The following is a 22,867-nucleotide window of genomic DNA, read 5'->3' as shown; positions in this document are numbered from 1 at the left end:
TAGGTACCAGAACAAAAGGAGAACTCCAATCTGAGTTTGAAGGTCTTATAATATCATTTTGCAACATATATTCCACCTCCTGATCCATAATTTTACTCTTTTGAATGTTTATTCTATATGGGTGTTGTTTCATGGGACTTTCCTCTCCCACATCCACATCATGATAAATCACCGACGCCCTTTTTGACACAGCAGGAAACAAATTTGTATATTTCAAAATTAATTCTTTCAACTGCACCTGTTGTTCTGACTTAAGATGGTCTAACTTTTCCTCTGGATTTTCCAAAATTGCTAAGTTAGACAGGCGCACAGGAACCATGGTTTACTTAAGGTTGCCCTCACAAGATTCTGTTTCCATAATCTTATGATCCATAACTTCCTCAACCCTGTCAACAACTAACACCTCCGATACAGACTATTCTCCACTACCCTTATCGTAATTAACAATTCACCCTTCAAGAAATATCCACAGGCCATCCTTTTTAATGGCCTGTTCACTTACTGCTTTGTCCCTTAAGTCAATAAGATCTATATCTATTTTCTGTTGCTGAATCAACTCTTTCCTTGACAAAGAGAAATCCTGACCCTCACAATTAACCTGCTCTTTATTAACAAGTCTCTATCAACTGGAGCTTCCTCAGCTTTCATTTTCTTAGACAAAGCCCTTGTTACACCACATGCAGGATATATGTCACAATCCTCTTCAACATCATCCTTTCTGGGCTGACTTGTTAATCTCAAAATGGACCCAATTTTATCATCTGCCAAATCATTCCCTAATAAAAAAGAGACCCCCCCCCCCCCCCCACCGCACGGGTAACTTTGAAATTACTCCTACTACAAAAGGTCCTTTAACTAATTCTGAATTCAGCACTATGTTGTGAAGAGATATTGACTCTACTTCACCTCCAACACCTCTAATCAAAGTTGTCTCCCCTGTGTCAGTCTTTTGATCAAAAGTTAAAACCTTCTCCACCTGTGCAGCTCCAGTATCTCTAAGAATTTTAACTGGAACCTGTGATTCTTCTCCCTCCTTTACTGAAACCAAGCCCTCTGACACAAAAGGTTTGAAAACATCCATAACACCTTTACCAGTTTTGCAACATCTGCTCTCTTTAAATTCAATTGTCTGAATACATGCTTCTGGTAAAATCTCCCTTTTCTCATCTCTTTTTCAACACTAAACAATTCACAATAACATGACCAGGTTTCTTGCAAAAATGACATACAAATCCACAAGTTCTGTCCTTTCCCACCTTACCTTCATCTTTTCTCTTAACATTCTCCCCAGACGTAATTTCAGGTTTACCTGTCTGCTCCACATTAACCCCCTGAACAGGCTTATTAATCTGTTCCACAGTAACTCTCTGAAAATACTTCCTATTCTGAAATGTATTTTTGTGAATAAGGGCAAATTTGTCCACTAATCTAGCCGTTTTCTGCCATATCCCCACGTCTCTCTCATCCAGGTATAATTTAATCTCATTTGGAACACACCTTTTAATTTCCTCAATTAATATCAATTCTCTTAATCAGTCAAACTCATTATTTTGTAGGTGACTGCCACAAAGAAACACACACACACTTTCAGTGTGGGAGGTTAAGCTCTGAGATTTATTGAGGCTAAAAGGGCTCCTCTTATACAGTTTGATTGGCTGACATCAGCTGCATGAATAGCAGGCAGGAACATTCTTGCATGTGAATACCATTCTTTCCTAGCCTGTTATTGATCTGTTAGCTGGGCAGATTGGCCAGGGCCAATTTAGGGCTGTTGGTCTTGTACTGCTCCAGCTTTCAACTGCGCCGGTTCGCTGCATTAAGGGACGTGTTACAGTGTGTTATGCCGCTGTTTACTACCACTAGCTCGATCTTCACGGTGGCAGGCCACCACAATTTATTCCTTTTGAGGCGCACCAACGGTCAAAACATATAGATTTTCCCAGAGCGAAGTCCATATAAAATTGATTCCATGTTTTCACCAAACTCGTACATTTTTGTCTGTATGCTTCTGGAACCAGCTCATAAGCTTTAAATACTGCTTGTTTAACAGTATCATAATTTGCCACTTGCTCTGTAGTCGGAGTATGCAATTTGTGCTTTTCTCTTCCATACATTTTGGAGCATAAGAGGCCATTTTTTTTGCCATCTTGAGCTCTCAGCAACCGTTTCAAAAAGCTGACAATATGTATCTATATCTCCCTCATGAAAAGGAGGAACTTGATTTACCTTTCTACTCACCAAAAACCTCTCCCCAGGAGTTACAGCCTCAATTCTCTTACCTCCCTCCATCTCAATTTTTAACTTCTCTAATTGAAACCGTCTGTCCCTTTCAATCTTTTCCAAGTCATATTTTCTTCATCTTTCATAATCTTCCCTCTATTTTCCAGCTCCCTCTGCCTCATTTTGTTGTTTCTACAACTCAAAGTTCCTTTTCTCTCTTTCTTCCAACACCCTCCATTTCTCCAACTCCAACTGCAATTCAGAAGATCTATCCTCCGGAAAATTTTCTAAGTCTTAATCAACAAATTTTCCCTCACCTATATAATATTTCATTATAATCCTCTGTATTTGTATTTTCCTCATCCAATGCTTGACTTCAGTCAGCTTTAATGCCTTAGAAATGACCATCAGTTCCACAGGTGCTGGTTGTGACAAAAATGTACTAACATCCACTGCTTTTGTTGCCCACAAACACAAGCTTTAAATTAGCTTGGAAAAACTAATTAATAAATCACAAAAACTCCAAAAGTTTATGATCCTGGACTGTCTGGCTTGAGCAGAGCTCTGGCATTTTAAATGAGATCTGTGTTGTGAAGTGTTTGTATGTTTTTGTGTCCTAACTAAGAAAGACTCCACAATTTATCTCCTTTAAAGCATATCTATATACAATATAAAATATAACATAATCTGTCACAAGTCAAACTCCTTATAGATAGTATGGGATTTGAACCCTTGTTCCAATTGCTGGCACTGTTACAGCTATGCTAACCATGCTTTCTTGGAGTGAAACAAGTGCACTGCTACACTTCTTTGCCTGATCACTCCAAACTTCTTTATTTCTCTACCATCACACCTGTATCCACCTCTTATTTGTTAGCCTTTGTGGCACCTCCCAATTCCTTTTATTCATCATTCTTTGTTTTTCCACATTCCTAGCAAATAGCTTAGGCCCTTTTACTTTCTATGGATTTCAAGGAGAAAGTCTGCAGAAGCTGATATTTTAGTACAATACACAAATTTTAAAAAATCTGTACATTGCACAACTTCCTAAGTGACCTGCTGAGATCCTCCAGAATTTCCTATCGAAGGGAGACGCCTGGAGAATTAGGTGTTTTTGGACCTGCATGTCTTTCTTACCTAAAATAGACTTTGTTCACAATAAAATATTTACAAAAGGAAAACCATTCAGAGTCTGTTCCCACTCTTACTTTCATATCCATACATTCCCATCACTGTGCATTGTTACATCCGATTCTATTTACATCCCTATCACCACTGTGTTGGTTCTCCTCCCCTCTGTTGTTTGAGGGGCTTCCCCTCAGTCTCAGGCCCTCAATGCAAGGTCAGTGCTGGGGGGGTTATTTGCGGGCATTGCCCCCCCAAAGCGAGGTGCTATGCCCCCCATATGCTCACAGCCCCTCCCGCATCACTAGCGTGCATTCAGCGTCACTAGCGTCTAGTTTGATGCATGCTAGTAACTCTCCACACAATAAAAGCAGCGCTTTCGGCTGCTGTGTTGGACAGACAGAGGAGGTTAACTAGCATCCCCCCTGCTGAGTGAGTTTACGATTGTTGGATTGTGTTTCCTTTTACCCTAATGCCCCCCCCCCCACCCAACAAACGTTCTGGCAGTGACCCTGGGTGACTGGGATCCCTCTGTGCTTCTCCACCTCATACTTTGGTTCCACGAACAGCCTGATTCAGTCACACACTTAGGTGGCCATCTGGATGAGGGCCACATTGGGTACGCCCTTGCCCCCATTACCTGGACTCGTACATGGCACCCCTTTGGACACTTTCCATTTTGGATCCCCATATGAACCGCTCCTGCTACCCCCTTCACTGGACCCCCTGCACTTTGCATACAGATCCACCCGCTCTACGGACAATGTCATCGCCACCGCCCTCCATCTAGCACCTCCTCACCTGAAAAATAAGGACTCACATGTTCAAATGCTGTTTATTGACCTCAGTTCAGCATTCAATACAATCATATCTAAGCATCTGATAAGATACTTGAGCCTGCTGAGTCTAAACACCTCCCTCTGCAAATGCATTCTCGACTTCTTGTCAGGAAGTCCTCAGGCAGTCTGGATCGGTAACAGCACTTCCTAGACCATTACAATGAGCACGGGGCCCTCCAGGGCTGCGTGCGCAGTCCACTGATGTTCACCCTGCTGACCCACAGCTGGGCAGCTGAACACAGTTCAAACCACATCATCAAGTTTGCTGATGACATGACCGTGGCGGGCCTTGAATGAGAAGTCAGAATGAGAAGTCAGAATGAGAAGTCAGAATGAGAAGTCAGTATACAGAGACGAGGTGCCGTTGCTAACTGACTGGGGCACAGCTAACAACCTGTATCTGAATGTTAATAAAACAAAAGAGATGGTTGATGACTTCCGGAGGGCCTGGGGTGGGGGTGGGGGTGGGGGGAAACCATGCTCCTCTGACCATGGACGGGTCCACTGTTGAGGTTGTCAAGAGTATCAGGTTCCTTGGAGTGCACTTGGCGGAGAATCTGACCTGGACCCTTAACACCTCCTCCATAGACAAGAAAGCCTAGCAGCGCCTCTACTTCCTGTGAAGGCTGAGTGAGGGGAAGTTCATCTCCCACCCTCCATCCTCCTTACGCTCTACAGAGGATGTATCGAGAGCATCCTGTGCAACAGCATCACCGCCTGGTTTGGAAGCTGCACCACCTTAGACTGCAAGACCCTGAAGTCAGCGGAACAGATCATTGGGGCCTCTCTTCCTACCACGAAGGGCATCTACAACACTCGATGCAGACGAAAGGCAATGAACATTGTAAAGGACACCACACCCCCCCTCACGTAAACTGTTCTCCCTTCTGCCACCTGGTAGGAGGTACCGTAGCACTCGGCCCTTGCGTCCAGATTGGGCAAGCTTCTCCCCCCAAGCCATCAGGCTCCTGAATTCCCAGGACAGATGTGGATAGGGTACCGTGGACTTCTACTGTATCCATCTTAACACGCCCAATGTGTTCAACTTCCATTCGAACCTATGCTCTGTGGTCCTGGAGAAACACTATCTTGTGGCGGTAGGCGAACCGGCCCCGGCTGGTTGCGCACGCGGCGGGACAGCCAGCCAAAACGGCGCCATTGGGGAGTTTCCTCCCGACCTCGGCACCGGGCTCAGGAGCCCTCTCCCCTTCCCCCCTCCCTCTCCCCCCTCCCCTTCCCCCCCTCCCCTTCCCCCCCCTCCCCTTCCCCCCCTCCCCTTCCCCTTCTCCCTCTCCCCTTCCCCCCCTCCCTCTCCCCTTCCCCCCCTCCCTCTTTGCCGTGCGAGCCTGGTGTGGACGCTCAATAAAGGTGACCTGACTGGAATGGTCTTCGAGTGCCTTGGTGGCACTTTCCGTCACACCTGGGTGCGCGAACACCGGGCAGCAGCCTGGATGGTGGGAGGAATATTATTTATGTTACCTCTGGCCTGAAATTTAGATCACTCTTTGCTAAATCCATCCAAAGTAAACTTTTGTTGGGGCCACGGGACCTGCGGCGCTTCGTTCATTCACAAAAAAGGAACCTGCCGGGGCGACCTAGAGGGCGGGCTCTCATAGGCTGGGACTGGGGTGACGTCATGACGCAGGCGACGACTCGCCGTGCAGCGATGGCGGGCTCTCGGGCCTCGGCCTTTTCTGTCTACCGGACCCTGGACGTGGAGCGGGAGCCTTCTGCTCAGGTCAGTCAGCGAGGCCGGAGGCCGGTCCCGTCGGACGGCTGGCGGCCGCTGGGAGGTCCCACGGGGGGGGGAGGAAAGGGGTGGGGGAGGAAAGGGGTGGGGGAGGAAAGGGGTGGGGGAGGAAAGGGGTGGGGGAGGAAAGGGGTGGGGGAGGAAAGGGGTGGGGGAGGAAAGGGGTGGGGGAGGAAAGGGGTGGGGGAGGAAAGGGGTGGGGGAGGAAAGGGGTGGGGGAGGAAAGGGGTGGGGGAGGAAAGGGGTGGGGGAGGAAAGGGGTGGGGGAGGAAAGGGGTGGGGGAGGAAAGGGGTGGGGGAGGAAAGGGGTGGGGGAGGAAAGGGGTGGGGGAGGAAAGGGGTGGGGGAGGAAAGGGGTGGGGGAGGAAAGGGGTATAAGTTATGAACCAGTCCATAATTCATTCAAGGTGAAAACACAAAATTGCTGGAGGAACTGAGCAGGTCAGTATGATTGGTTTGTGACCATTAATAGGAAGTAGAGATGTATATAAAACGAACGTTCGGGTTCAAGGTACGAGCAAAATGTAGGCAGGCGTCTGAAGAAAAAGGCTGGGGTGAAGCATAGGCAAACAGGCAAAAGGCTATCATTGGACAGGAGAGGAAAGGTGAGAATTGATTGGGGGGTGGGGGTGGTTCTGTGAATGCAGAGCTGAGGGAGAGAGACAGAGCTGGAGGAAAAGATATTGAGTGGTGGGGGAAGGGGAGAGATGGGGTGGGGGTTGGTTTAATGGAAACTGGAGAAGTTCATGTTAATGCCTGTAATGGACAGACAGCACCCACCACTTGGTGGCGCTGCTGTGCTCCTGTTTGGAGGACACGCTAACTGCCAATCAAGGTCAAAGACTTCACCCCAAGCCATCAAGGTGACCCTTAGATTTGGCCCACCTAAATCACCAGGTGCTGCAGTCCAGACTAAGCCCTGATCTTCACCCAATTGGTCTAGATGAATCACCTGTGTAAACCCCTGCACTTGGCTTCAAGCCATTGGCCACGGCAACCAACGGAGCTCACTCTGACTCTTATGATTGACCCACCCCCCCAGCTTTGCCCCCAGAACTATAAAGGTCCATGTGCCTCTTGGTTCTGCCTCTTTGGATTCCTCATGGCATGTATCACCTTCCACATTGGGTTGGGGTGAGTCTCGAGGCCAGGCAGCAGAGCTGTGTCCTTACCAGTCAAGGGGTGGGGGAACGTAACATCACCTTGACCTGATTGTGGAGTGTGTATGCTCTTGTAACTTCCCAAGTTTCTGTTGGTTTCCCCTCGTCATCCGAAAGTATATATATGCCACCGTGATAGAGGTGCACCAAAGAAAAGGTACAAGGACTGCCTAAAGAAATCTCTTGGTGCCTGCCACATTGACCACCGCCAGTGGGCTGATATCGCTTCAAACCGTGCATCTTGGCGCCTCACAGTTTGGCAGGCAGCAACCTCCTTTGAAGAAGACCGCAGAGCCCACCTCACTGACAAAAGGCAAAGGAGGAAAAACCCAACACCCAACCCCAACCAACCAATTTTCCGCTGCAACCGTGTCTGCCTGTCCCGCATCGGACTTGTCAGCCACAAACGAGCCTGCAGCTGACGTGGACATTTACCCCCTCCATAAATCTTCGTCCGCGAAGCCAAGCCAAAGATTGTGGAAATACATTCTGGGCGACACTAGGCATTATTCTATTTAGGAGAATCCTAGTGAAGATTTTGCCTGCAATGGAGAGCAGTGTGATTCCCCTGTAGTTTGAGCAGTCTGATTTCTCGCCTTTGTTTTTGTACAGGGTGATGATGATGGCATCACGAAGGTCCTGAGGCAGCTTTCCTTGGTCCCAACAGAGCTTGAAAAACTCATGCAGTTTGGCATGCAGAGTTTTGCCGCCAGCCTTCCAGACCTCTGGGGGGATTCCATCCATACCTGCTGCTTTGCCACTTTTCAATTGTTCAATTGCCTTCCCGGGTGAGGACCTCATCCAGCTCTAGCCTTAGGGGCTGTCGAGGGAGCTGGAGCAGGGCGGATTCTTCGACTGAGCGGTTGGCACTGAAAAGAGATTGGAAGTGTTCTGACCATCGGTTGAGGATGTCGCTGAGGAGGACTTTGCCGTCTGAGCTGCGCAGCAGGCTTTGGACCTGGGGTGAGGGGCCGTACACAGCCTTTAGAGCCTCGTAAAAACCCCTGAAGTCACCAATGTCTGCGCTGAGCTGGGTTCGATTGGCGAGGCTAGTCCACCACTCATTTTGGATCTCCCGGATTTTGCGCTGAAGATGGCTGCATGCGCGACGGAAGGCTTGTTTTTTCTCTGGCCAGGACGGCTTTGCAAGGTGAGCCTGGTGGGAAGCTCCTTCTTTGCCAGCAGTTCCTGGATTTCCTGGTTCCAGAATCACAGTGCGGCTTTCGCGCAAACAGTGGAACTACTGACATGGTCTTGCCCTCAGACACCTCCAAGAAAAGTGCAGAGAACAAAACAAAGGACTCTACACCACCTTTGTTGACTTCACCAAAGCCTTTGACACCGTGAGCAGGAAAGTACTTTGGCAAATACTAGAGCGCCTCGGATGCCCCCCAAAGTTCCTCAACATGGTTATCCAACTGCACGAAAACCGACAAGGTCGAGTCAGATACAGCAATGAGCTCTCTGAACCCTTCTCCATTAACAATGGCGTGAAGCAAGGCTGCGTTCTCGCACCAACACTCTTTTCAATCTTCTTCAGCATGATGCTGAAACAAGCCATGAAAGACCTCAAAAATGTAGACGCTGTTTACATCCGGTACCGCACGGATGGCAGTCTCTTCAATCTGAGGCGCCTGCAAGCTCACACCAAGACACAAGAGCAACTTGTCCGTGAACTACTCTTTGCAGACGATGCTGCTTTAGTTGCCCATTCAGAGCCAGCTCTTCAGCGCTTGACGTCCTGATTTGCGGAAACTGCCAAAATGTTTGGCCTGGAAGTCAGCCTGAAGAAAACTGAGGTCCTCCATCAGCCAGCTCCCCACCATGACTACCAGCCCCCCCACATCTCCATTGGGCACACAAAACTCAAAACGGTCAACCAGTTTACCTATCTCGGCTGCACCATTTCATCGGATGCAAGGATCGACAACGAGATAGACAACAAACTCGCCAAGGCAAATAGCGCCTTTGGCAGACTACACAAAAGAGTCTGGAAAAACAACCAACTGAAAAACCTCACAAAGATAAGCGTATACAGAGCAGTTGTCATACCCACACTCCTGTTCAGCTCCGAATCATGGGTCCTCTACCGGCATCACCTACGGCTCCTAGAACGCTTCCACCAGCGTTGTCTCCGCTCCATCCTCAACATTCATTGGAGCGACTTCATCTCCAACATCGAAGTACTCAAGATGGCAGAGGCCGACAGCATCGAATCCACGCTGCTGAAGATCCAACTGCGCTGGGTAGGTCACGTCTCCAGAATGGAGGACCATCACCTTCCCAAGATCGTGTTATATGGCGAGCTCTCCACTGGCCACCGTGACAGAGGTACACCAAAGAAGAGGTACAAGGACTGCCTAAATAAATCTCTTGGTGCCTGCCACATTGACCACCACCAGTGGGCTGATATCGCCTCAAACTGTGCATCTTGGCGCCTCACAGTTCGGCGGGCAGCAACCTCCTTTGAAGAAGACCGCAGAGCCCACCTCACTGACAAAAGACATAGGAGGAAACACCCAACCCCAACCAACCAATTTTCCCTTGCAACTGCGTCTGCCTGTCCCGCATCGGACTTGTCAGCCACAAATGAGCCTGCAGCTGACGTGGACATTACCCCTCCATAAATCTTCATCCGCGAAGCCAAGCCAAAGAAAAAAAAAGAAAGAAATTGTGTATATGTAGAAGTTTGTCTCAATTCCATCCCTGAAATAAATGCGCGCTTTGTACCTGCTCTCTGGTCTGGTTCTTAACCTGTGGGACCCACACAAATCTGAACAACAATGCCACCTGGTTGGAGGGTGCCTACTTGTCTCCACCTCAGTTTACTCAAGGTCTCCTTTTGATTCCAGAGATGAATTCAAATTAACTAGTTTAAAAAAAAACCTCCACAGGGTTTTATGAACTATTTCAGGGTAATAATTATGTACAGCCAAGTCTAGCAATTAAGTATTGGGACCCGTGGCTGAATTTATCCTTAAGACAGAGCAGAAATCAATGTAGCATGCCTAGTGCCACTTTTGGGGGATGCAAAAATAGGCTCGGGTCTCCATTATCCAACCTGGTTACCAAACTTTCAAGTGTTTGTGTTGAAATCTGCAAGCTTTGAAACTGTAATGTAAATGTTTTTTTTGCATTTCTACTGCTTTACCAATGAACAACTGTTTATTACAGACCTTTGGAATTTCAGCAACCAGAGAAGAACAAAGAAAGTGTTCACATCAGTCCAGAAGGCACATGTTGATGAAGAGGAAACAAAAATATTTGAAAGTTAAAATGGTCTTAACACCAGACACTCTTGCAAATGTAAATCGTCCTGCATTATTACAAAGCAACGTGGACCATGCTGAAAAAGAGCTCACAGATTACAATGCCAAAAGGAAGATTAACAGTAAAAGAATGAATAAAATTAAAAGGATGAAGTCAAAATCCAGGAAAGCTGACTCACCTTACAATAATGTTCATTCGAAAGAAAAGTGTACAGGGGACTCCAGGTTAGAGATTCCTGGTGAACCATCCAAGGTGGGTCTCCTTCAATTTGTTTACAACTGTTCCTGGGTTAAAATTAATTGCCAATAACTTGCTTTGTGCACAGGTTACAAATTTAAGAGCTGTTGGGGTTGCAAGGCAATGATTCACATCTGTTGAAATTCAAGTCATCGATGCAAAGGGAAAAGAAAATACTGTGTATGGTCTCTTTAGACGGTTAATGTGTAAACAACAAGTAATTAGGATACATTTCGAATGGTGGGAGGAAACAGGAGCACCCCACCCCCGGGGAAAACCCATGCAAACATGAGGAGAACGAACAAACTCCTTACAGACAGCGTGGGAATTGAACTTGGTCCCAATCACTGACGCTGTAAAGGCATTGCGCTAACCGCTACACCAACTGTGCCGTATAATCACTTCTTGATTATTGAAACGAATACAAATTAGCAGTTTTAAAAACTACAAACGTGAATAAATTTTATTACGAGCACATATTTCTTAATATATAACATATTTGTAACAAAATGTGCATGCAAGAGGAAAAATATGTATGTAAATTTTTTTTGGGTCTTGCGGCTCTCAAACCTCTGAAGTTTATCATATGTTGCTCTTTCATTAAGCAAGTTTGGCCACAACGATTATGGGCTGAATGCAGGCAGATGGAACGAGCTTACAGTAGTTGGCAATGATGCATTGGGCCAAAAGGCCTGTTACTGTGCTGGAGAACTCTGACAGTTCCATTATTGTCATGTAATGCTACATTTTTTAGAATATAACATGGATGAAATTCTTTAACTTTGTCTACCGTAAGTTGCCACTTTGCCCAGCGCCCCTCACAGAGATGAACCCCCAACAAGGATCAAACTCGCGACACTGGCTTACAAGGCCATTGCTCTAACTACTGAGATATCGAAGGCTCTAGTATGATGCTAGAAGACTGGTGGGTGGCAAATGTTAGGCCTCTATTCAAGAAGGGCTTGGGGAAAAGTGCAAGAACTACTGGCCAGAGCCTTATAACATCTGTGGTTGGTTAGTACTAGAGGATGCAATGCACAAAAGGGTTGAAGAAACTCAGGTCACGCAACATCTATAGGAAGTAAAAAATAACCAACGTTTGGACCTCAAGGTATGAGCAAAAAGCCCAGGCAGGTGGCTGAATAAAGAAGTGGGGTAAGAGAGAAGGAGTAAAGGACAGAGGAAGGAGTACAGGCTAAAAGGTGGAGGGTAGAAACAAGAGTTATTGGGGAGACATTACCTTTTACTTCCTATAGATGCTGCCTGACTGATGAGTTTCTCCAGCACTCTTGTGTATCACAGAATCAGCAAACTTTCCTGTTTAACTCCAAATACTAAAGGGTATTCTGAGGGAGAATATATACATGTACTTAGATGGACAAGGGCTGATTAGGGATAATCGGCACAGTTTTGTAAATGAGAGGTCATGCCAAGTCACCTTTATTTATCGTTCATATCATGCTCACAGGTAATGACAAGATAGCATTCCTCCAGGACCACGGAGCATATTTACATAAATATAAGTTAGAAGTTAAACATATTAAAATATTTAGACATACACAGTAAAGGTCCACGCTACCCTATCCACATGTATTCTGGGAATTAGGAGTCTGATGGCTTGTGGGGAAAAAACTGTTGCCCAAACTGTATGTAAGGGCCCGAGCGCTACAGTACTCCTGCCAGAAGGGAGGAGAGTTTACACGAGGGGTGTCTGGAGTACTTCACAATGTTTATTGCCTTTTGCTTGCATTGTGTTGTAGGTAGGAACATAGGAAGTATGAACAGGTGTAGGCCAAAAATGGCCCATCGAGCCTGCTTCGCCATTCAATACGATCATGGCTGATCTAATTTATGACCTAACTCCACCTACCTGCCTTCTCCCCATATCCCCTAATTCCTCTATCATGTAAAAATTGATCTAACCGAATGTTAAATATGTTTAATGAGGCAGCCTCAACCACTTCCCTGGTTAGAGAATTCCAAACATTCACTACTCTCTGGGAAAAACTATTTTTCCTCATCTCTGTCCTAAATCTACTCCCCTGAATCTTGAGACTGTATCCTCTCGTTTTCGTTTCCCCGGCCAGCTCAAAAAACCTTCCTACATCTATAACCTTCATAATCCTATATGTTTCTATAAGATCTCCTCTCATTCTTCTGAACTCGAGTGAATACAATCCTAGACGATTCATCTTTCATCATAAGTCAACCCCTTCATCCCAGGGATCAACCTAGTAAACCTCCTCTGGACCGTCTCCAAAGCCAGTATTTCCTCAAATATGGAGACCAGAACTGGACACAGTACTCCAGGTGCGGTCTCACCAGTACCTTATACAGTTGCAACATTACCTCCCTACTCCTGAATTCAGTTCCTCTAGTGATGAAGGTCAACATTCCATTTCCCTTCTTAATAACCTGCTGCACCTGCAACCTAACTTTTAGCGGTTCATGCACAAGCACTCCCAAGTCCCTCTGCACAACAGCATGCTGTAGTTTTTCACCCTTTAAATAGTATTCAGCTCTTTTATTTTTCTTGCCAAAGTGGCAGGAAGAGAGCCCTAAATGATCTTTTCCGCTGACTTCACTATCCTCTGCAGGTCTGTTTGTTGCTGCACTGAATAAGCAGACAACACAAGTGGTAACCTTAGTCAACGCTTTACTGTTAACCTCCAGTGACATTCTGTACAACGGGAGCTTTGGGTAATGGCATTTGGTATCAGCCAAGCTCCATTTTTAGCTGCCATGCTTTGCGGGGTCTCGCACATGGCGTAGTAGCGCTGTGGCGTGTTACAGTGGCTTCAATGTCATTGCAGCGGGTGCAGAGCGGCCAATGGGAGCAGCCATCTACATCCCATTTCTTGAACAACCCCCCACAAACCACAATCCATGTTGGTGCTGTACATCACAATAGTTACAGTTCAGCAATTTAGTCCTGCTATTTTGGGTTGGGCTTAGAAAGATGCCTTGTGTATGTTACTGGTGGAAGTGGATGCTTGAGAGGATGTGCCATCTGAGGCTTCAGGGTGTGGCCATTTGTTTCATGGGTTGTTCTTGCCGATACTCCCTTTCTTCTGATTTTACCAGGTATGACCTGGGCCCTTGGCAGCTCCTTTCAACTATGCTCATGCAGTTGTAATCTTATAGAGTCTGTATCCTTATGACTTGCCCTTCTGCTAATGGCTCAAGCGGTTGGCTGTTTCTGTCATAAACACCTTTTCTGTGTTAGCTAGGACTTAATTTCTTGTGGGTCCTTTATCTTGGGCTCCAGGACCCTCTTTGCCACTAGCAGGGTTGTCCACGTCTGCCTGGACATGAACCTTTGTGCCGGAGAGCCCAATGTGGCGTCGAAGGGGATGTTCCTTAGGTTCAGCAGGTTGAGGAACACATTCGTCTTCTCCCTGTGAGACTTCTCCATGAGCTGTTTTGCACTCCTCGTGGCTCTTTCAGCCAACTCATTTGACTGTGGGTACACCAGGCTGCTAGTGATGTGGTTGAAATCCCATGTTGCTGCCAAGTGTCTGGATTTCTCAGTGTGTAAACTGTGTGTCTTTATTCGATAGCAGACTGTGGGGTGCCCCATGCTCTAAAAAGTGCCTCTTCAACTTAGGAAGAACTGCCATAGAGGTGACAACAGGTAAAAATCTGTTTCAAACCATCCAGAGAATGAATAGATAAGTACCAAGTACTGTTGATTGTGCCATTTGAAGATCTCTGTTGTCATGGTTGACCAGGGCACTGGGTGGAGCTCCAGCGGCTCTTTCTGCTGGTGTAGCCTGGTGCTGTTGGACACCGAGCAAGCTTGTACCACTTGGTCTATGTCTTCGGTCATCCCTGGCCAAAAATCTATGTCTCTAGCCCTGCGTTGGGTTACTTCTACAACCGGGTGCCCTCTGTGCAGGATGCTGACATAGATGTTTTGCAGTGAACTCGAGACTACTGCTCTTCATTGAGTAATTCATCCTGGAATAAGAAATAGGGTTGCATTTCAGGTGGTAGGCTGCGCTGCTTTGTCTGGCCCCCCGCCCTTGATAGAAGTGCCCAGGTCCTCAAAGTAGCGTCTTCCGCCATGTGCTGTCTCAGTTCCTCTAACTGGGAGGAGGAGATGTGCATTACTGTCATTATATCAGAAGTGTCCTCTTCCTCAGCTTGCTGGATCGTGCATTTTCTGGGAGCACGGAATAGCGTGTCGGTTAAGTGCATTTCTTTTCCACAGTTGTAAACTAAAGTCAGGTTGTATTTCTGAAGCCTGAGCATCTTTGTCTTTTACTACGCATCTCCTTTGCGTATATGAATGACCTTTCCCTTTCGATGGCCTTGGAGCCTGCCAAATTTAGTAAAATGTATGCTCTGACTCAGGCAGACTTATCACTATGCACTGTCCCAATGAAAATGTCATATTCTCGTTCAAATGCGCACCAATTCTCGATCACATTACCCTCAAACACAAGTGGGTCGGGCCTTCTGAATCTCTGCCATTATGGTGCGGTTACAAACTTGTTGCAAGCGTAGCATTGGTTACTCACTTTTCATGAAGACTTCAGGCTTGGTATGCACATGATCCCACTTTTGGCACCATGTTTGTTATTGGACCGAATAAGTAGACCACACAAGTGGCTTTGCTGTTAAACTCAAACAACAGTATGTACAACAGGAGCTTCTCGTAATGGCATCTTCTATCAGCCAAGTTCTGCTTTTAACTGCCGCGCCTTGCAGGGACTCATGCATGGGTAGTAGTGCTGTGGCAGTACAGTGGCTGCAATGCAATTGTAGCGGGAGCAGAGCAGCGGATGGGAGTGGTTATCTACACGGTCCGAGGTGGTAAACTTCCAAACCAGGTGGTGAAGCAGTTGCACAGGATGCCCTCAATGCATCCTCTTGAATTAATGAGGATGGAGGGTGGGAGATGAATTTTCTCAGTCTTCACAGGAAGTTGAGGCACTGCTGGGCTTTCTTGGCTACGGAACTGGTGTTAAGGGACCAGATGAGATTCTCCACCAAATGCACTCCTCGGTCGTTGGTGTGGTTCGAGCTGTGTTTAGCTGTACCTTCATGGGTCAGCAGTGGACTGAGCATGTAGCACTGTGGGGCCCCTGTGCTCAGCGTGGTGGTCTTAGAGATGCTGTTTCTGATCTGAACTGCTTGAGGTCTTCCCGACAGGAAATCAGGAATCCAATTGCAGAGGGAGGTGTTTAGACCCAGCAGACTCAACATTCTTATCAGGTACTGAGATATGATTGTGTTGCATGCTGAACTGAAATCAATAAATAGTATGAGTCCTTGTTTTCCAGGTGGATGAGGGCTAGATGGAGGGTGGTGGCGATGGCAACGTGTGTAGAGCGGATGGATCTTTATGCGAACTGCAGGGGGTCTTGTGACAGGGGGAGCAGGATCTTGATGTGCCCCATGCTGAGCCTCTCGAAGCACTTCATGACGATGGATGCAAGTGCGACAAGTTGGTAGTCATTGAGGCAGGACACAAACGATGTCTTCGGCACAAGGACAATAGTGGCGGCTTTGAAGCACTTTGGGACCATGGCGTTTCTCAGGGAGATGTTAAAGATGTTGGTGAGAACATCTGCTCGCTGAGCTGCACATCCCCTGAGCACTCTACCGGGAATGTTATCCGGTCCAGCAGTTTTCCACGGGTTGACCTTGCCTAACTCTTCACGTCGACCACTGCAAGGCATAGCACCTGATCATTTGGAGCAGAGGTGGTCTTGTTCGTTTTTCTCTTTCTGTCTCACAACTCGAGTTTTAAAATATGACCGAAAAGGTTGATGAGGACAGAGCTATGGACTTCAGTAAGGTATTCAATGCGATCCGGTACATGGTACCCAAGGAGAGATAGCCGAATGTTTAGAAAATTAGCTTCATTGGAAGGAAGCAGATGTTGATAAAGGTTGTTTTTCAGACCTGAGGCCTATCAGTAGTGGTGTGCCTCATGGGTTGGTTCTATTTATCATCTATATCAATGATTTAGATGAAAAAGTACATGCTTGACGAGCAAGTTTGCGTATGACATTAAAATGTCTGGTATTGTAGATAGTGAAGACATTTGCCATGAATTGGATGAAGTTCTTGGTTGGTTGGGCAGATGAATGGTTGATGGATTTAATAATGAGAAATGTGAACTATTGCATTTTGGGAGGCCTACACAGTGAATGGTAGGGATCTGGGAGTGTTGTAGAGCAGAGGGATAGAGTATAGGTAAATAGTACCTTGAAAGTGGCGTCACAGGTAGGTAGCGTAGTCAAAAAGATGTTTGGCACATTGGCCTTCATCAGACGGAGGATTGAGTATAGAAGTTGGAAGGTATGCTACAGTTGAATAAGATTTCGGTGACCCTCCATTTGAAATATTGTGTTTATTTTATGTCATCGTGCTACAGGAAAGATGACGTCAAGCAAGAGAGGGTTCAGAAAAGACTTACAAAAATGTTGATTGGACTCGTTGGTCTGAACTTCAAGCTAGAGCTTTATTTCTCTAAGTGCAGGAGGATGAGGGATGATCTCATAGAGGCACAAAGTCATAAGAGGAATGCACAGTCTCCTGCCCAGAAGAGGAATTGGTAACCAGAGGGTGTGGAAAGATTTAATGGGAACCCAAGCTTTTCACACAGAGGGTGGTGAGTGTTTAGAACAAGCTTCCGAAGGTGGTAGTTGAGGCAGGCACTATTACGGAAACATTTGGACGGATGTGTGGATAGGATATGTTTCGAGCGGTATGGGCTGCTAAACGCAGGCAGATGGCATTACCATAGGTCAGCAGCAGAATGTGTTCCTGTTTATATCCCAAATCAGTCCTTGTCCTTAGATCCTGTCTCTCAGAATCCCCTCCAGTAACTTACCCCTGATTTGGCAATAAGCTCACTGCTTTATAGTTTCCTGTCTTGTCCTTCCTGCCTTTTTGAGACCTCACCCCTGCTTAACACTGATGAAAGGATCTCTACCAAAGCTCCTAAAATTTTTCCTCTTACTTCCCATCAGGTGCTGGGGACTTATCGGCACTGATACATTTTAAGATCCCCAACTCTTCTTTAACTTGTACTCTTCATGACATCGCTACTTACTTCCCAAGTTCCCCAGCTTCCAAGCCTTTCTCCATGGTAAGCGCAGATGAGAGATACTTCTTAAGGAAGTGGTTCTATACAGACGATCTTGATTTAAAAAAAAAGGCAGAAAGGACAAGCCAGGAAATTATAAAGCAATGAGCTTAACATCAGTTATGGGTAAGTTACTGAGAGACAGGATCTACCTATATTTGGAAAGACGAGGACTGATGAAGGAGCACTGAAGGAACTCAGCGGATTGAGCTGTATCCGTGAGATAAAAAAGAATTGTCAGTGTTCTTCAGGACAAAGTGGAGGAGAGAGAGCTGGGTGGGAGGGGTAGGACCCGAACAAATGAGGGATTGGTGGAGCAGGAAGAGATGATGGATGTTTACTGGCAGATGAGAGAGAGAGGCGCAAGAGGAGCAAAAGGGGTGAGGTGGAGGAAGATCAGTCATCCAAGGTAGGGTGGGTGATAGGTATGGACAAAGGCTGCTGGGCTGTAATAAGATGAAAAGATTATAATCGTGGTATGAGAAACTAGATGCAACTGAGGGGGAGGGAGTGGAAGAGGAGAAGAATTCAAGTTGAAGGTAGGGATGAAAGAGGAATGAGAATGAGTGAGGGGCTGGGTGGGAAATGGGATCAAATTGTGGAAGGGGAGAGAATGGGAGCAGAAAGGGGAAGTCGTACAGTAAAACTGCACCAGTATCCTGCACCTACGGGGATTGGTAGATGCTGGATAAGTGAATTTTATGGTTGCTTGAGACTACATGTTGCACGATTGCCGGAATAAGCACTTGGAGGTGCCAATTTAAAACTTGGTTTACTTACCAATATATTTTCAGACCACCTGGTAAAAAGTGAGTTTTCGTAAAGCAGGATGTACCTGTGTACATTCAAACACCTGCTCCTCCAAAAAAAAGGCTGAAATCTCTGTTTTTCTATTGGATGTTATTCATTGATATGATTTTGTTCATAATTTGTGCTGTACATTCTTGCTTTGATTTGATTGTGACATTGCCATGGCAACAGTCTGTTGCTAGGAGATGAGGATTTGTAATGCTTAGACTTACAGGTATAAAGTTTGAGAGTTTCTATTGTTTCTGCTGAGTTTTCCCTGTTTATTCTCATTTGAATGTTGGCATAATTGTTCGTCTTCTTTCAATGGTATTTTACAGGAGAGCGGAACTTAAACATTCATTTATATGATATTTGATGTCGTGGTCTAGCATCATACTGTTGTACAGCACAGATCTACACAGATATTCTTATGAGGATAGCATACTTTATCCAGTTAATAACTTAAAGAATTAATGTCTTTAAGATTTTGGAGAACAGAAATATTGTCAGATACTGATAAAAGTATGGAAAGAACTGAAGGAATGGCTGAGGTGAGGCCATGTTGAGTATTAGGGTTTGAACTGGATTTTCTTACCTATATACAAATTACAACTGAATTAATTGATTTATTGAGACAGACTATGAAAATTTGCTGATGTTTGGAGTTACTGACATTATCTTACTTGCTTCCAGATCAGATCTGGGGTAATAAAATGACCCCACCAGATACTGCATCTTCTCTCTCATTTTAACCTTATTAATTGGCTGGCAATCAGAATAATTGAAATGTTAATCTCTCCCTTGAAAACTTGCGTATGGTTTGAATTTAACAGGGGGATCTGTTTAGCTGTGCATATTCATGACCATGTATTGACACCTATGGTTTTAGTGAAATGCTTAAATGGCAAAGATGTTAAGTAGATGCTGGATAAGTGAGACTACATGTTGCACGATTGCCGAAATAAGCACTTGGAGGTGCCAATTTTAAACTTGGTTTATTTACCAATATATTTTCTGACCTCCTGGCAAAAAGTGAGTTTTCGTAAAGCTTTTACGACCATTGTGGCATTGATGTTGACATTGTTAGCGCATCCAAAACTGCTTGATGTTCGTCATCCAGTTCTCTGCTGCCTTTGTAGCCACTGACCTCTTCAGATCATCTCCCACAGCGTTGCTTTGCTCGGGCTCTGCTGTCACAACAAAGATCCTTTTATCACCAAGATTTGTAGCTTTCAACTCTATAACGTCATGTCTAACTCTGATCCTGTCTCTTGAGCACTTTCTGAAACTGTCTTAATTTCTTTAATGTCTTCATGTCTATCTTCGGACACAACACATTCAGGATTCTGTTTTATGCCATTAATTTTGTAAACTCCCGCTATTATTTTCATCCAAGGTCTTTGAGATCCACTTCCTGCCAGTGCCCAATGGATTGATCTCAAATATGTTTGCAACCTTGTTTCATCCGAGGTGTTGTTCCTTTCTTCATATTAAGATGGAAGCTAGTAGAAACATTATATTACAGTAGAAGTCCAAAAATCCAATACCAGAAATCCGGACCACCCAAGAACCTGGACGTTTTGAAAACTCTCAAACTTTTAAAATTTATCAGGCTTTTGTGTGCAAGCATTTGTAAGCGCCACAGATGCACAGCAACAAGTGACCATGCTTGTTGACTTGATTTTTCTTTAAAACTACTCATTTGATAAATAAAACATGTTGTATTTGCTAATGAATAAACTTTCAAAATGTACCCCGTTCATCTCTTCTTTTTTCCTCCTTAAATTTGAATTTTAAAAGTACTGCCCAAGAATCCAGAAATCTAAAAATCCAGTCCGACCCAGTCCCTGAGCAGTCTGGATTTTCAGACTGCTCCAATGATCTTAATGGCTCCATCCTCTCTGAATGTTTTATTCATCTCTCTGCTTTACTGCCATCATCCAATGAACATTTAAAACACCTTTCCGAATGAGTCTTTACTGCATGTCTCTTCTGCGGAGTCTTGCCTACCCTTCACACCATACAAAACATGGATGCAAGTCCCTGTGCAAACAAGGAGAAACTGGCAGTGGTCAGGGTCAGGGTCAGGTATCATCAAATTGCGATCCTTTATCAAGGCTTAAGTCCTGTGGAGGTATTTGTTATGGGAAAGCAAGCTGAGTAGCTACTTGATCTTGATGCCTGTTTCTAGAGGCTAGTAGGTAGTTCATTCCAATATAACTACTGTTACCTTGGTGTCAATGTTGTTCGGCCACCTCAATACAAGAGAGAATTAATTAATCAAGTCTAGATGTAAGGTAAGCACAGATGAGGTATTTGGACAAAGGTTGAGATGAATGATATTAGAGAGGTGAAGTAGGTGGTAGTGGTCATGGCTGGACTATGGATTTGGGTGCTCAGCATGTGGTTATTAAATAGGACATTATAAGGCTGTGTAAGCTTTTATTCAGTCATAGACCAGAAATTGAGTGGAGTTGATAAGGGCTTGCAGTTGTGGCAGAAGCCAAAAGATAATGAGACTAGTTCCAAATATTAGAGGGTATTGCTGCTCATGTGTTACTAAAGGTGGGCAAATCAATCAATTTTTCGTTCTATTTGCAGCCCCTGTCTGCATTGAATGAAACTAGGTGACGCTTGCTGATTAGTGTTAAACTATATTCACGAGACACAAATGCAATGACCAGAAACGAACTACTTTGGAAAGTCAAGGGTACCAATAATCCTGTCATAAACATTAACTACATACTTGATTGGTCAATTAATGTTGTGGCTTCAAAAACAAGTCAGAAGCTAGGCATCCGGTGGCAAGAAACTTGGGTCCTGACTCCCAGAACACTTGTTACCACCCACATGTAGAGACTGATGGAATGCACTGCAAATGCCAGAATAATTTCAGGTTGAAAAGCACACAGGAAGCTTAACCCCAGTTGGGGTAAATCAGGCCATTTAATAGTTACCTCTTCCAGCACCCTTAACATTGTTAGCTTTAGCACTGTCACACTATGCATGTTTTGCTCGACACCTCTTCCCCAGCACCCATCAGGCAACTGACTTCGCAATCAGAGAAAGGGAGATGGGGGGCAGCACATGGGCACATTTCCACCTGAGGAGACTACACTGTCCTGGCTTACAAATCAACAGCAAGAACCAGAGGACATTTTGGGTTAGGTGAGTGGAGGAAAGTTTAGCAGGGACGTTAGAGGTATTTCTTTTAAACTCTGAGAGTGGTGGGTGCCTAGAGTGCAGTGACAGGTGGTGGTGGAGGCTGGTACAATATAAAATTTAAAAAGACCCATAGGTAAGTACATGGATGTAAGAAAAATAGAGGAAGAGTTATGAGGCAGGGAAAAATTAGATTGTTCTTGAGTAGGTTTACATGGGTCAGCACAACATTGTGGGCTGAAGGGCCTATGCTGTAATATTTTACGTTCTGCACTGTCTCTTTTTTTAAACTTTATTTAAGATTTTTATAACATGAATAAAATAGAGTTACAGTAAAAAGATTAAACATAAGATAATAAAAATTACAATACTACATTGGCAGACTAAAGAAAATAAACCCCCCCCCCCAAATTAGTACACAACCTTAATGACCTAGCTTAAAGTTAGTCCAACCCCCCCCAATAAAGAGTGAAAGAGTGAAGAGTTAATAAAATGAACAATAATTACATATATTAAAAAAAACCCTTACACAAAAAAAAGATAAAACATAACAAATAAAGATACTAACATCAAAAAAAATCAATACTAAAATATCAAACTAAACATATTTAAATCAAACTTAAATGCATATATTTAGGAAACGGAGTCCACTTGCACTGTCTCTTTCATAGTCGTCTTCAGACAGGTTGATGAACCATCCTATTAAACAGTTGGAAATCATTACAGCAAAATGACCTCAAAGCTGGTTGCCTGCCAGTTCCACATTCAAAGGATCATCTTCCATAATCTCTCCCATTTTCCCTTAGTCTCACCTTTCACCTAATCAACACCCTCATTCAATGGATCATGCATCATAATTTCTGTCAACATAATTACAGATATTACATCAGTCTTTTCTGGATCTTACTTAAAAATATTGGTTCTTTTGAATTGCCAGCATTGTTAGAACAGCTTGTAGATTTTATTTAAGGAAATAATTCTATAAAGACTCATTTTGTGTAGTTATGACCAAAATTCAGGACCAAGTACAAAATGTATCTCTGAATGATGTATCAAACAATCTATAAAGCATTTGACAATTACAAACAAATTATACCCTTTGTTGCATGGTCATGTTTGTGTGAAAACCTGATGAGCAGTTTTTTCTTTCATTTAAAGTTGCTGGCAGGGCCAACATTTTCACCTATTCCTAATTCCTAGAAAGTATCACCCT

The 22,867-nt window shown here is 44.8% G+C and overlaps 1 protein-coding gene and 1 long non-coding RNA gene across 14 annotated transcripts in view; one reads left to right on the top strand and one right to left on the bottom strand.

The window, feature by feature from the left end:
- The window catches only part of LOC138760383 (uncharacterized), a 73,267-nt gene extending 54,598 nt beyond the window's left edge, over nt 1-18,669 (bottom strand). Inside the window, exons 1-3 of one of the 6 annotated variants that reach the window (XR_011355580.1) lie at nt 18,484-18,668; nt 17,671-17,757; nt 4,165-4,472 (exon numbers count right to left, since the gene is read on the bottom strand). This is a non-coding gene — a long non-coding RNA (uncharacterized lncRNA). Of the gene's footprint in view, nt 1-4,164; nt 4,473-5,644; nt 5,971-9,462; nt 10,271-17,670; nt 17,758-18,483 lie in introns of those variants that run through there. The other 5 variants (XR_011355578.1, XR_011355577.1, XR_011355575.1 and 2 more) reach the window with 5 other exon arrangements.
- Nucleotides 5,806-22,867, top strand: part of riox1 (ribosomal oxygenase 1) — a 97,525-nt gene continuing 80,463 nt past the window's right edge. For 4 of the 8 annotated variants that reach the window (XR_011355572.1, XM_069930927.1, XM_069930926.1 and 1 more), the window contains exons 1-2: nt 5,806-5,922; nt 10,269-10,616. Coding sequence is in view for 7 of the 8 variants with exons in the window: in XM_069930927.1 (XP_069787028.1) it covers nt 5,821-5,922; nt 10,269-10,616 (450 nt within the window). In the remaining variant the exon portion in view is untranslated. The other 4 variants (XM_069930928.1, XM_069930931.1, XM_069930930.1 and 1 more) reach the window with 4 other exon arrangements.

The sequence above is a fragment of the Narcine bancroftii genome, chromosome 4 (assembly GCF_036971445.1).
Source record: "Narcine bancroftii isolate sNarBan1 chromosome 4, sNarBan1.hap1, whole genome shotgun sequence".
Lineage (NCBI taxonomy): Eukaryota > Metazoa > Chordata > Chondrichthyes > Torpediniformes > Narcinidae > Narcine > Narcine bancroftii.
This window is presented reverse-complemented; position numbering and strand designations above follow the sequence as displayed.